This window comes from Amphiura filiformis, chromosome 1, assembly GCF_039555335.1.
Source record: "Amphiura filiformis chromosome 1, Afil_fr2py, whole genome shotgun sequence".
Taxonomy (NCBI): domain Eukaryota; kingdom Metazoa; phylum Echinodermata; class Ophiuroidea; order Amphilepidida; family Amphiuridae; genus Amphiura; species Amphiura filiformis.
This window is the reverse complement of record NC_092628.1, coordinates 100,660,946-100,674,488: the sequence shown is the minus strand read 5'-3', so window position 1 is coordinate 100,674,488 and position 13,543 is coordinate 100,660,946. Positions and strand designations below refer to the sequence as shown.

Sequence of the window (13,543 nt, the reverse complement as noted above, 5' to 3'; positions counted from 1 at the left end):
TCAAGCCTTTGCGTAATCTGTTGCAGACCCGTTGAATCTGTCGCCAATTATTAAACTAAAAATTGTGGCAAGTCCAGAATTTGAATTCATTGTTTTGTTACTTACAAGCCACGCAACTAAAAACATAGCTAAAACTGTACATTCGTGGAGTAAAAATGTCTCTACTATATACAATATTATTTCGAAGTTCTATAAACCTTTATACATGGATGGAGTTGAATAAAGAGTTAACTTCAACATTACACTGTTTTTCGCTTACCTGGAACGTTTACACTAGATCGACTAGCGTCTCAGCAGAAGATGACGCACTCATTTTTCTGGCACTGATGATATCTTGTCTACAATCTTGTCATCAGAGAGGGATATCCCGATTGTAGACAAGATATCATCACAGCATCACCATCTGCTGAAGACGCTAGTCTATATATATCTAGTGAAAACGTTCCAGGTGAGCGGAAAATAGTGTAGTGCTGTTAACTCTTTATTCATTTCATCTACCACTACGTATGAATATACACTCGTATATGAATGGAGTTGTTTAGTTATCAGTTTTTACAAAAAAATGTTTTAGATGAGACTCGTTCTTGCTATAGCATGGTCGTTGCATCAGTTATCCGTATGTACCTTCATATGCCTCTTCAGGTTTCCAGATTGAGAGAACTGTTGCAGACACACGCTACATTGGTATGGTTTTTCGCCTGTATGTGTTCTACGATGTTTAGTTAATGTTGAGCTGTCAGCGAATGACTTCTTACAGATATTACACATGTATGGACGCTCTCCAGAATGGGTTCGCATGTGAGTCTTCAAAGAGGAGCTCTGCAATGAAATAACAAATTATATAAGTGTAAATTTTAATTTAATTTTAAGGGCTCGGATAGCGACGTTGTGGGACCTGAGGGCACATCAGACATATCGAAATGCATTTTGAAAACGAGGAATGTCCTTCTGATATCAAATGATTTTGATTTTTGTGAAATTTGCGGTATGATTTAATTTTATGGCAAATGGTTAAAAATTGATTTTATTTTTAATTTAACACTCCTGGAATTAAATTGTACAAATCTTATGATATGTACTTAAAGTGCATGTAGCTGAGATTAAAAGCCTTCCATCATGTGAAAATTTTATCTTTCGTATTGAGAAGATATAGATTTTTTTCCAAAGCCCCCCAACACACCCAAAAAAATGGGTCTTTTGGGGAAAATGTATATCTTCAATATGAAAGGTCAAAATTTTCAATTGATGGTCAGCTTCTCATCCCAGCTACATACACTTCATTATCATTAGATTAATAAAGTTTACTTTGAGGATATTAAATATCAAAAATGTCAAATTTTAATAATTTGCCATCAAATTTGTATTATATCGCGAATTTCAAAAAATCAAAATTATTTGATGTCAGAAGGACATTCCTTGTCCCACAAAAAATACTGGGCAAACGTTGCTATTCGATTCAAGACTTCAAGATTCTCAAACTGCATTAGCGAAATAAAACTGTACATGACTACCAATATGTTGATGCTGAACGATAACAAAACGGAGTTTTTATTGCTGTTTCACCACACAAATCTAATATCCATCTTCTTTAAATTGTTAACAATGTTACGAGGGGGTATCAAAAAGTTCTAAGCCTCACCTAGAAGGCATAGCAGCATCTCCAAATTTACATTGTAATTAAAAAGTATGTTGCCGTATAAGGTTATGCACCGATATTCATATATCTGTCATTTATTATTATCAGGTGAGATCCTTTGAAAGTCTTCAGATTCAGCAAAGATCCAAAAATGGATAAACAAGAAGCTCGTGCAGTGGTTAAATATCTTCATAGAAAGGGCATGCCACCATAGGCCGTCCATGATGACATGGTCAGCACAATGGGCTGCTGAATTCAAGCGAGAGAGGGAGAGTTTGGAAGATGATCCAAGGTCCGGGCGCCCAGGATCTTCAACAACAGCAGATCAAGTGGACGCCATTCACCGGATGGTGGTGGAGGACAAACGCTTGACTATCCAACAAATAGCTGACAAGATGGGAATTAGTTATGATTCAGTGCAAAGTGTTTTGACTGACACCTTAGGTATGAGCAAGCTGTCCACAAGATGGGTGCCGAGAATGCTGGCTCCAGATCATAAACTTGTCAGGCATGGCGTTTCGAAGGAACTTCTGGCGCGTTTTCAGACTGATCCAGATAATTTTTACTCCATATTTGTCACCCAGGTTAAAACATGGGTTCATCACTTTGAACCAGAATCAAAATATCAAAGCAAGCAGTGGAAGTATCATGGATCTCCACCTCCAAGGAAGTTCAAGCAAGTGGCTTCTGCTGGAAAGGCCATGGCCTCTAATTTTTGAGATAGCATGGGTGTCATTATGATTGACTACCTTGAAGAGGTGAAACCATCACTGGAGAGTACTACGCGTCAGAACTGCAGCAGCGAAAAGAAGCCATTAAAGACAAACAAATGCAGGACAATGCCCCTGTCCATAGAGCGCAAGTTACAGTGGCTGAAGCTACCAGGTGTGGTCCCACCCGCCTTATTCACCAGATCTGGCACCATCTGACTTCTACCTGTTTCCAAAACTCAAATCCGAAATTTATGGACGCCATTATGAGTCAGATAATGATGTCATTGAGGCTGTAGAGTCCTACTTGGAGGCCCAAAATGAAGCTTTCTTCCATGCGGGCTTCCGAATGCTGGAACACCGTTGGACAAAGTGCATTGAGGTCAAGGGGGACTATGTCGAAAATAATTCAAGCCTTCTTGTTGAGGCTTATGCGGCCCATACACGATCAATGTTATTGATCAATATTGCGGACCCTAGATGCAGGAGTGGATACAAAATCTACCATTGTGCGTATACAATGATAGATTGTGTGTCCACTCTTGTATCAAGGGTCTTTGATATTGATCAATAAATTGAACGTGTATGGGCCGCATTAGAACTTTTTGATACCCCCTCGTATCATTTCTTCTGACAATGTTCGCAATCTGTATGGGTATCCTGTTTGATTGTCAGCTTTCCATGTCAACCCACGTTACAAGCTTGTGTAGTAGTGTAACTTACAATCTTCGTAACATAACACGTATAATATGGTTCTTAGACAGAGACTCATGCCACCACATTGTTAGGTCATTAATTCTATCTCGTCTCGACTATGCCAATGCAGTTCTCCTTGGAGCAAACGCATCTGACATCGCGAGACTGCAAAATTGGGCGGCAAAACTAATTTTGTGTGAAAGAAGCGTGATCATGCAACACCTTTCATCAAAGAGCTCCACTGGCTTATCATCAAGAACAGAATAAAATTCAAAATCCTGGTCATTGTTTTCAAGTGCCTAAATGGCTTTGCTCCATCATACCTTGTACTGGCTTACCTGCACTGTACTGGCTTACCATCTTCAACCGACACTACCAGACTCACAAACTTTCACACCTCGCGATCTTCAATCTGCTGCCGACAGATCATTCGCTTTTGTTGCTCCCCGGTTGTGGAACACTTTACCAGCTGCTCTGCGTTCTGCGCCATCACTTCAAATTTTTAAGAAAGGACTTAAAACACACCTTTTCACATAATGATGCTGTGATCTCTATGAAACAGCGTGAAATAAATATCTGTTTAATGTTTAACCATTAATTTGTAAAGAAAAAACAGTATGTCGGGGTTTTTTTCCAACTCGTTTTTGAAATATTATTTCTCCACTGTCACAAGGCCTTCAGGTAGCGACCCGGGATGGAGGCCACTCTTACTATCATGTTACCATGTAAAATGCATCCTCAGCCTCAGGTTTAACAACAAAAACATTCATTTTGTCATGGTCTTGTATAGTTTAATTAATGACGCAGCCAGAGAAGTTATTGTCATAAGTAGTCAAGGTAGCACAATAAGGCGTTCGACTATGGTGCGAGATGTTGTGGGTTCGAACCTTGGCGGTGGTTAGTATGCTCTCGTGGAAAATTGAGTTAGCTTGAAATTCCCCTGATGGACAAGGAACTTATACTGCTAATATTGTTGATCGTGACTGCGAAGGTCAATTGTGGAATGTCTAGGATGCTCTTCTTAGCTGCAAGTCCCTGTGTTGTTGTTAAATGGTTAATGGATGGTTCCGTAGTGGTCAACGACAACCTGTAAAGTGTGCTGAGGCTTGTGGATCAACGGCTAGGCGTTATGCCTGTGCGTAGCGCACTATAAATCACAGCGCTTTTTCTTCTTCTTCTTCTTTTGGTGTGTGTGTGGGGGTGTGTGTGGGGGGTGGGGGTGGGTATGTGTGTGTTAATGGATTAATCGTATTTTCATTATGCATTATCCTGTAAATATAGACCTACAGAGAGTCACACATGATTAAACATTAGTTACGGAGTTACTCAGATGTGACTGTTTGTGAACTTGAGATCGGCAGATTAACGTCCCCTCCGAAGGACGAAGTACTCGCAATTATTAACCTCTAACTACTTTGTTGTGCCTGTAAATGTGAGCAATTATGTGCATGTTTGTGTGTTATTGTGTATGTTTGTTTGTTGCGGTGGTTTTGCGTTTACTTTGATTGCGTCGATTTCGTGTTTTTGTTTATTTTTGTGAATGTTTGTTTGCGTGTTAGTGGGTGGTCCATCAGGGATTGGCTAATATCGATGACCTGATCTCAGAAGCGTTTTCACAATAGAATATTGAAATGTATTGTGCGTTATGATGTCTGTATTATTTACTATTTCTTTCCAACTATACGCCAATTATGTTTTTGAAGGGTTTCTTTTTAATTAAAGGTGACCATGGCGATACAATTTGGACGTACATCAATTGAAACAAAATAGTAGCAAGAAATACCTTTGATGTTTGTTTCCTGTATAGGCCACACCCATTTCATTTTGTGTACATATTTTAGCCACTGAGATTGTGTACAAACGAGATCAAACTAAAATATTTTTTGAAACTTAAGCTATTACTAAACGTTCTCTTTTACACAACTATACCAATTTTCAATACCGATTTGAAACTTAGGCATAATTACCATAAAGCCTGACACCCACCCACCCCAACAGAAAAATAACAACAAACCCCTCTTATCGTATCTGATTTCAGGCAGAACTTTAGTAGCTTTTAGTCACCAGCTTATTTTGTTATGCATAGTCGCGCTGAAATGCGATCGATACATGTCAAATCAGCACAATTCAGATACACCTTTTTGCTATGAAATTAATTTTCTCGGTCAAAAATAAAGCAACATTTTTTCCTTCAGAAATGGCAGTTAAAAACATAGTGCTTGGATATATATTTAAAAAAAATCCTTGTGATTAATTAGGCATGAAATTGTGTCTTTGCATTCAAATATTCGAAAAGGAATAGTTTGCATGGGGATGGAGCCATACCACTGATACCAGGGATAAAAGACCATGACATAAAATAGGGTCATAAACAGGATCTTCATATATATAACAGATTAACTCGTAAATATTTCTACATAAGATTTTTTATAAGTAATTTCTTTTGATATGTCTTTTCTTACCTGTGAAAACTGCCTTCTGCAGACCGGACAACTGAAGGGTTTTTCACCACTGTGGATGCGAATATGTGCTGTCAAATTAGCTGGTTGTGTGAAAGACTTGCCGCATAACTGGCATTGGTAAGGTCGATCCCCAAGATGGGTTCGAACATGGGTCTTCAATGTACTTGGGCGACCGTATGTTTTTCTACAGATGTGACATTGGTTGGTGGCCCTGCCGCTTGGTGCTACATTTCGGGGGACCGTAACCGCTTTTGTCATCACTTGCTCGGTATTGATTCGTGATTGGCCATGTGAAGTTGTGACAACAATAGGCAGGTTGATGTAGTCAGTGGACTCTTGAAAATGTCGATCTGTGCACTCGTAAGGCGGAGATGGGGAGGATGAGTAATATCCAGAACCAATCTCACTGCTCCGACCACTGAAAGCAAACACAGAATAAATATTGATTACAATAAAGACTTGCATTTCATTTCATTTCATTTCATTTCATTATTCCATAAGCCATTAAACAACAAGACAGGGACTTTGCTGCTTAGAAGCGCACACCTTATACTTTGATCAGCTCGTAATCGGCGGGCCTTATAACATCGCGGATTGATATTAATATATTTTATTTTGATAATTGCCTTGTGACATCTCGCCAGAAGCATCACAAAGTATTAATTGAAGACCTATACTTTGTCTACTTTATTTAACACACACAATATAGACCAGACAGATCAACTTTATGCACTCCTAACGTGGGTCTACCTTTCGGCGTAGTGGTACTAGCCTAACAATTCCCACCGATTACGAGCTGATCAAAGTGAAGATATTCCATACCTGACCTTCGCAGCCAGGATCAGCTCCCCGAGTTTTGTACGGGTTACAACGCGACAAGTAACAGTAAGTTCCTTGTCCAGGGGAATTTCAAGCTAACTCAATAACTCAATTACTAAACCACCGCCAGGGTTCGAACCCGCAGCCTCTCGCACTTGACTGAAACTTACTGATTATTAGCTATTATTGGTTCGTCGAAAAGCAGTTTATAACAAAAATAGATTCAGATTTCTACTCTCTCCGAGATATATTTAGAATTGGGTAAATGAAATATAAGAGTCCTTCGGAGAAGATGATAACCCACCGTTCGCTTGTTCACAGAGAGTATAATGTACATAATTATATCGCAGACAGTTTAGATATCATACTTACTCATAACCAGACAATCGATGTTGTATTGTCTTAACGACACCTTGATCCCAGTTGTGGTATGGATAATTCTGTGTATTCCCAACCAGCTGCCTACCATCATATCGTGACGTCACTGAGTCTACTGTAGAGGAATTTGGTGACGAAGTATACGTGTGCACGGCGAAAGCGTCAGGCATGCTACTGTAACTGCTGTTACTATCTGGATATGAAGTAGGATTTGCACTAGGGGTGTCTCGAGAAACGGTTATAACCGGTGGTGGTACCTCGTACGTCGGTTTATACGATACTTGAGATGAAAAGCTGCCGTTGTTGTATACATGTGGCTGGTGGTGAGATGGGTAGTACATACTGGGACTGTGGGTGTCCATATGAGTTTGATAAACACTTTGGTCATAACTGGAGCCTGTGGGTTGATGCTGTGGAAAAAATATGTTGTTTCAAGTTGGGTTTATTTCAATCAATTATCGATCATGTGAGTTAAGAAACAACTGATGTTGAACATTTATTGTATTGGGTTTTTTACATGTTACATTTTCATGTTCATTTACTCGTATTTTTAGTTGTATTAAAATGATACAGTATACGAATGAGTGAAATAGCGTCTTCATCGTATTAAGCCTACATGCAATGCATGATACATGATGATGATGATGAGGAGGAGGAGGAGGACGACGACGACATAGACGATGTTCACAGTCCCAATGATGAATGTGACTTTGTTGATGATAGGCAATGCATGATAAGTAAACACTATGATGCACTTGACGAAAACAATTAATAAAACCCACGATTAATTTTACCCCGATATCGCTGGGTACCTCGCCATATACAGGACTCCGAGAATTGTCTATCCCCTCTGGTTTTTTACGGAATGTATGGACTCCAGGAAGTGGAGAGATCGACCGTGCTGTTGCCATGTTGTGTAAGACTGGTTTGTTCAATGAACGGAGTGTAGATGTGGTGTCTTTGCCCATCACAAGTCTCTCTTGACTATCAGCTTGACATGATAACTCAGATTCAATGTGCATGTCCCTAAATACAAAACAAAGCAAAATTACACGTATAAAAACAAAGCGATGATAAAACATTATAAAACTAGATGAAACGAGAGAGGAGAGGAGAGGAGAGGAGAGGAGAGGAGAGGAGAGGAGAGGAGAGGAGAGGAGAGGAGGGAGAGGAGAGAGAGAGGGAGAGAGAGGAGAGGAGAGGAGAGAGAGGAGAGGAGAGGAGGAGGAGAGAGGAGAGGAGAGGAGAAGAGAAGAGAGGAGAGGAGAGGAGAGGAGAGGAGAGGAGAGGAGAGGAGAGGCGAGGAGAGGAGAGGAGAGGAGAGGAGAGGAGGAGAGGAGGGGAGGGGAGGAGGAGGGGAGGGGAGGGAGAGGAGAGAGAGAGAGAGGAGAAGAGAAGAGAAGAGAAGAGAAGGGGAGCGAAGGGAAGCGGAGGGGAGAGGAGAGAGAGAGAAGAGAAGAGAGGAGAGGAGAGAGAGAAGAGAAGAGAAGAGAAGAGAAGAGAAGAGAAGAGAAGAGAAGAGAAGAGAAGAGAAGAGAAGAGAAGAGAAGAGAAGAGAAGAGAAGAGAAGAGAAGAGAAGAGACGGGAGGGAGGGGAGGGAGGGAGGGGAGAGAGAAGAGAAGTATGATTAAACGAAAGTTAATGACTACCTACCTGCGATTTGAGTTGAGAAAATCTAAAGATAGTTTCCTCTGTATGCTATCTAGCTTTATCTCTCTATCAGAAGCCAATTCCGATTTGAAATTATTCTCATTAGAGCTGGGAGCTGCTGCAGAAGGTAGATTATCATAGACTCCCAGCTCTCTCAGGTCATTAAATGACGAAGACGGAGAGGGTAGAAGGAAGGATTGCGAAAGAGCACTCCATATCTCAGAATTACTGGAAGAGATAACCGATGGTTGAAGCATCGAGTAACGGGTATGATGTTGGGCATCCATGGCTCGCTGGATCTTCAATATATTTTATTTGTCACTTTGTGGCTGGCTGTAATAAGACAGGGGAAAAAAGACAAAGATTGCGAAAATAGTGACCGGGCATGTTCTTCAGATTTGCTTGAGTTCTTATGATCATACAGGGGTCCCGAAAGTAACACTAAACGGGGCTAAAATGGTGAAAATCACAATGCCGCTGATATTCAGTAAACGTTGTATAGTTGATAGTTCCAAACTTCAGAATTGTATTACTATAAGAGCCGCAGATTTTTCGTATAGGAGTTCGATCATACCGAGGGCAGAAGAGCAACTCCGCTCTGCATTATATTTTCCCTTGCTCGACATGCAGGAAAAATTCACCAACATATTGCAGTGTAAATATTTCTTTAAGCCCAGTTTGGAACATCATAATTTATATGGATATATTCGTGTAAAATAACATTTTTTGCGCGATTCGTGCGCATTTATCCAAGTTTTTTATTTTAGAACATTCTTCTACCATGACTACGTACCAACTTTTTTAACGTTATGTCTTTTTTTGTAATAAGAAGGCAATATTGAACCATGCGAGCTCAAGTTGGTGAAGACCTATGGAAGACTTAATAATTATTATTTTTTTATATAATTATATCAGTGAAATTAGCACATAGCAATATATAAATTGTGTATCTATGTGCTAATTTCACTAGTATAATTATATATTTCGCTCCTATATCTATATGGTTTCATTGTAATTTCTTACTATTTATCTATTTAATTCTTATTATTATAATTATTATTATTTTCATTATTATTATTATTATTATTATTATTATTATTATTATTATTATTATTATTATTATTATTATTATTATTATTGTTTGAGGTCAAAATTTAAGCAAAACACGAGGTAACTTTCAGACCCAAAATGCACAAACTAACACGTGACGTGTTTAAGACTAAATGACGCAAGCAATTATACAAATGTATTACAAACACATTAAAACATACATTACAAAATGTGTTTTTACTTTACTTTTCTTTTTTATTTACTCAATATGACCTGAAACATCTGAACATATAGGTATCTTCTTCGTCTATGTAATCAAGCTTCCATTTTCAATTTCAGCAATATTTATGGATATCAAACGTTCGTGTAAATTTAGCCAAACGTTATGTATATAGTTTCCTTATAATATTATCTTGACGACAAAATAGATAGTCGTCATTAGGTGACAACTGCCAAGTCTTAGTCGAAAGTCGCGACTGCCGCTATCACTACTTTACGACTATTGGCGACTTTAGTCATATAACTTAGAGAAAAAATCCATCTTTGAAAGTTCGTATTTTAAATTACCATAGTTACCCAGCAGACACAAAACGTTTTCGACATCATTCGCAAAAGGTTATAAAAGGTTGTCAGAAAACGTTTAAATGTCGGGTTATATAAAGGGTATATTAAGAGAATAAAACGTTTTCATAACCTTAAAAAACATTTTTTGATAATCTACTGCTCAGCAAACAAATGTTTTACAGAAAACGTTTAAATGTCGGGTTATATAAAGGGTATAAAAACGTTTTAATAACATTCCAAAAACATTCTTGAAAACTTGATACAAAACATCCTAAACAGAATGTTATTTTGGGGTTGAAAAAATATTTTGCGAAAAATGTTTGCCCAAAATATTTTCAATAACGTTTTAAAAACGTTTTCAAGACCTTTATATAACCCGACATTTAAATGTTATTGAAAGGTTTTGAAAAAAACATTTAAGAACATTTCTGTGCTTGCTGGGTTCAAATATTTTAAATGTTATTTAAGTATTGACAAAATATTTGGCAAAAATGTTTGCAAAAATAGTTTGCAATAACATTTTTTGAAAACATTTAAAACTATTGTTGTAGTGTGTTTTCATACAAAACGTTTTAAAACGTTATCATGACCTTTATATAACCCGACATTTTAATGTTATTAAAATGTTTTTACCTAAACCAAAAGCCAACATATAACTTATTTAAAACGTTTTTAAAACGTTTTTGTGTTTGCTGGGTACATGCAAAAAGGATGGATGCTAGAAAATTCATTATTGAATGGCCCTGTGGGTGTGGCGAAGAAACTCCTGAGCAACAACTTAGGGCCCACGGGCCCGTAGCGGACTTAGGATAGGAATATAATTTCCAAGTAAAAGTATAAATGATATGTTATTTATATGGTTATAATAGGCCTAAATTATTAGACGTTTAAAGACGTTTAAATCATGGCCATCCACATTGCCTAATAATTTCACAAACCAGTTTTTTCTCATGCATGATTCTCCAAAATGTTCCCCAAAAAGAGCTTCTAAAATTGAATCAGTACTTTAGTTCTAATAAATGGTGACATTATTTCTTTTATCGGTTTGTAGCACAATACAAAAAGGAGAAAGCAATCACTCGGTGTGGTTTTATACGGGGCACACATTTGGAGAAAAAATAGCATGGAACGCGTTTTTGGTCTCTTTTGCATGGTGCTTAAAAGGATAAAAACGAAGAATTTGAAAACGGGTTCTTAAAAATTGTATAAACACACACAAAAAATGTAAATGTACATCCAACGCACCAACATTTTTTGCACTGCGATATTTAATTGCTGAGAAAACTTGGTTTTAGAGAACAACTTTATACTTTATATTGAACTATGCGAGCTCAAGTTGGTGAAGACCTAATGGAAGACTTAATAATTATGATTTTTCTATATTATTATACTAGTGAAATTAGCACATAGCAATACACAAATCGTGTATGCTACTCTCTAAATGTAAAAGAGTGAAAAACTCACTCCCCAAAAGAGTGATTCACTTATAAAACCACTCAAAAATGAGTAAAATGTGTTTTTAAACTTTTAAAGTTTAAAAACGCATTTCACTCCTTTTTGAGTGGTCTTATAAGTGAATCACTCTTTTCGGGAGTGAGATTTTCACTCTTTTACATTTAGAGCGTATGTGCTAATATAATTATATATTTCGCTCCTATATCTTATAGTTGAGCACTGTATCTATAGTGATGGCTTCATTGTAATTTCTTACTATTTATCTATTTAATTCTTATCATTATAATTATCATAATTATTATTTTTATTACTTGTTTTTACTTTACTTTTCTTTTTTATTTACTCAATATGAACAGAAACATCTGAACATAGGCATCTTCTTCGTCTATGTAATCAAGCTTCCATTTTAAATTTCAGCAATATTTATGGATATCAAACGTTCGTGTAAATTTAGCCAAACATTATGTATAGGCCTATAGTTTCCTTATAATATTATCTTGACGACAAAATAGATAGTCGTCATTAGGTGACAATTGCCAAGTCTTAGTCGAAAGTCGCGACTTTACGACTATTGGCGACTTTAGTCATGTAACCTAGAGAAAAAAATCAGTCTTTGAAAGTTCTATTTTAAATTACCATAGTTACATGCAAAAAGGATGGATGCTAGAAAATTCATTATTGAATGGCCCTGTGGGTGTAGCGAAGAAACTCCTGAGCAACAACTTAGGGCCCACGGGCCCGTAGTGGACTTGAGTATATAGGAATATAATTTCCAAGTACACGTAATGCTATATTATTTATATGGTTATAATAGGCCTAAATTGGTAAAAGGTAAATCCTGCATCCACATTGCCTAGTTTCGCTCCGAAGAAAACTCATACAAATTATGCCTAGTGCAAAGTCTTACACAATTTATGTACGTTTTGCAACAATAGTGTTGATCATATTAGCACAGTAAAACATTTTAACAAACAAACATACTCCAAGTAACTTTTATTTCTGAATGGGTCAAGCGATAAACATTAAAGTATTCATATGGATATACAGGTACAACAAAACGTAATACCGATACTTAATGCCTATAATTGCACCTGCGCTGGGTTTTTTTCTTGGGCTTTTATTTTACATACATACACATTTAATTCCCATACATAAAAAAAAAGTAAAAATCGTATTCCATCATGGTGATTTTTTTTTACTAAAACAAACTTTTAAGTTATCAATGCATTAGGCTGAATAATGTTTATGAAGTATGATAACAACAAAATTTCACTCACCAACATTCATCAAGCGTTTGTAGGTCCTTTTGTAATTGTGTTTAGGTGATGCACACTTCGGCTCTTACGAACGAAGACTTATTTGAATACGTCCTGCTGAGGGATGCCTTATTATCACTCTAGGTGTTTCACTGAAAGTGTCTTCATCATCTGTGAGGTGGTTTTGGCTGAAAGCATCTTTAATACTTAAAACATCTCAATGTTCTTTGGTCAGCAATTCATAAGTGCGTCAAACGTAAAAAACAATTTTGATTGGTTGAATATACACCAACTCATAAAACTAAGGCGCATGCGCCAGCTGTTGGGCGATATTCCTTTTTTGAAATTGCAACCTCCAACAGGTTTTTATGTTTTATAGAACTAAATGTTAGGAAATCAGACACGCCCACATATATTTTTATGAGCTATATAATAGAAAAAAAATATGAACAATTTAAGAATTGTTTGTCAAAAATTTGTCAAAGATCATAAGTATTCAAAATATATCATAATCTTGAATCTGAGTTTGGCAATTATTTTACCACATTTGAAAAAATTCATTAGATTTTACTCGCAGCTATACATTTTAGTACGGCCTGTCCACAAACATGACAAACTAAAACCCTTTAAATATTATTGTAGCAAGGAACGTGCTTCTTTTACCAATAGGCCTACCGTATGTTTGTTTGTTTAAGGTTGGTCTGCTGAACCCTGGAATTATGGAAACTTTCGGGCCTCATAACTGCTAAATTGTTGGTCTAAAGTATATAAAAGTATACATATTTAGAATGGCAAAGACTTGATAATTACACCTGTAAGGTCAAAATTGGGCCAAAATGCTCATTTTCGCCCAAAATCCAAAAAAA

At 37.1% G+C, this 13,543-nt stretch overlaps 1 protein-coding gene across 2 annotated transcripts; it reads right to left on the bottom strand.

Moving 5' to 3' along the window:
• Window positions 1–12,834, bottom strand: LOC140167763 (uncharacterized). Of its 2 annotated transcripts, none has more exons than XM_072191057.1 (6): window positions 12,699–12,834; window positions 8,356–8,685; window positions 7,496–7,727; window positions 6,696–7,111; window positions 5,505–5,922; window positions 1–819 (listed from the first exon to the last, which is right to left on the bottom strand). In XM_072191057.1, exons 2-6 carry the CDS (start codon window positions 8,637–8,639, stop codon window positions 607–609), a joined length of 1,563 nt encoding a protein of 520 aa, XP_072047158.1. In that variant the 5' UTR covers window positions 8,640–8,685; window positions 12,699–12,834; the 3' UTR covers window positions 1–606. The 2 variants fall into 2 exon arrangements, with proteins under 2 accessions (XP_072047158.1, XP_072047164.1); XM_072191063.1 differs by having other exon boundaries at window positions 7,514–7,727.
• Between the last annotated feature and the right edge of the window lie 709 nt (window positions 12,835–13,543).

What these genes read in the sequence shown, in the direction of transcription:
- LOC140167763 (XM_072191057.1), bottom strand. Translation starts at nt 8,639, where the DNA reads ATGGATGCCCAACATCATACCCGTTACTCGATGCTTCAACCATCGGTT. An exon ending in TTTCTCAACTCAAATCGCAG is followed by an intron (nt 7,728 to 8,355) that starts GTAGGTAGTCAT and finishes TTTTGTATTTAG; the next exon opens with GGACATGCACATTGAATCTG. An exon ending in GCAGAAGGCAGTTTTCACAG is followed by an intron (nt 820 to 5,504) that starts GTAAGAAAAGAC and finishes ATTTCATTGCAG; the next exon opens with AGCTCCTCTTTGAAGACTCA.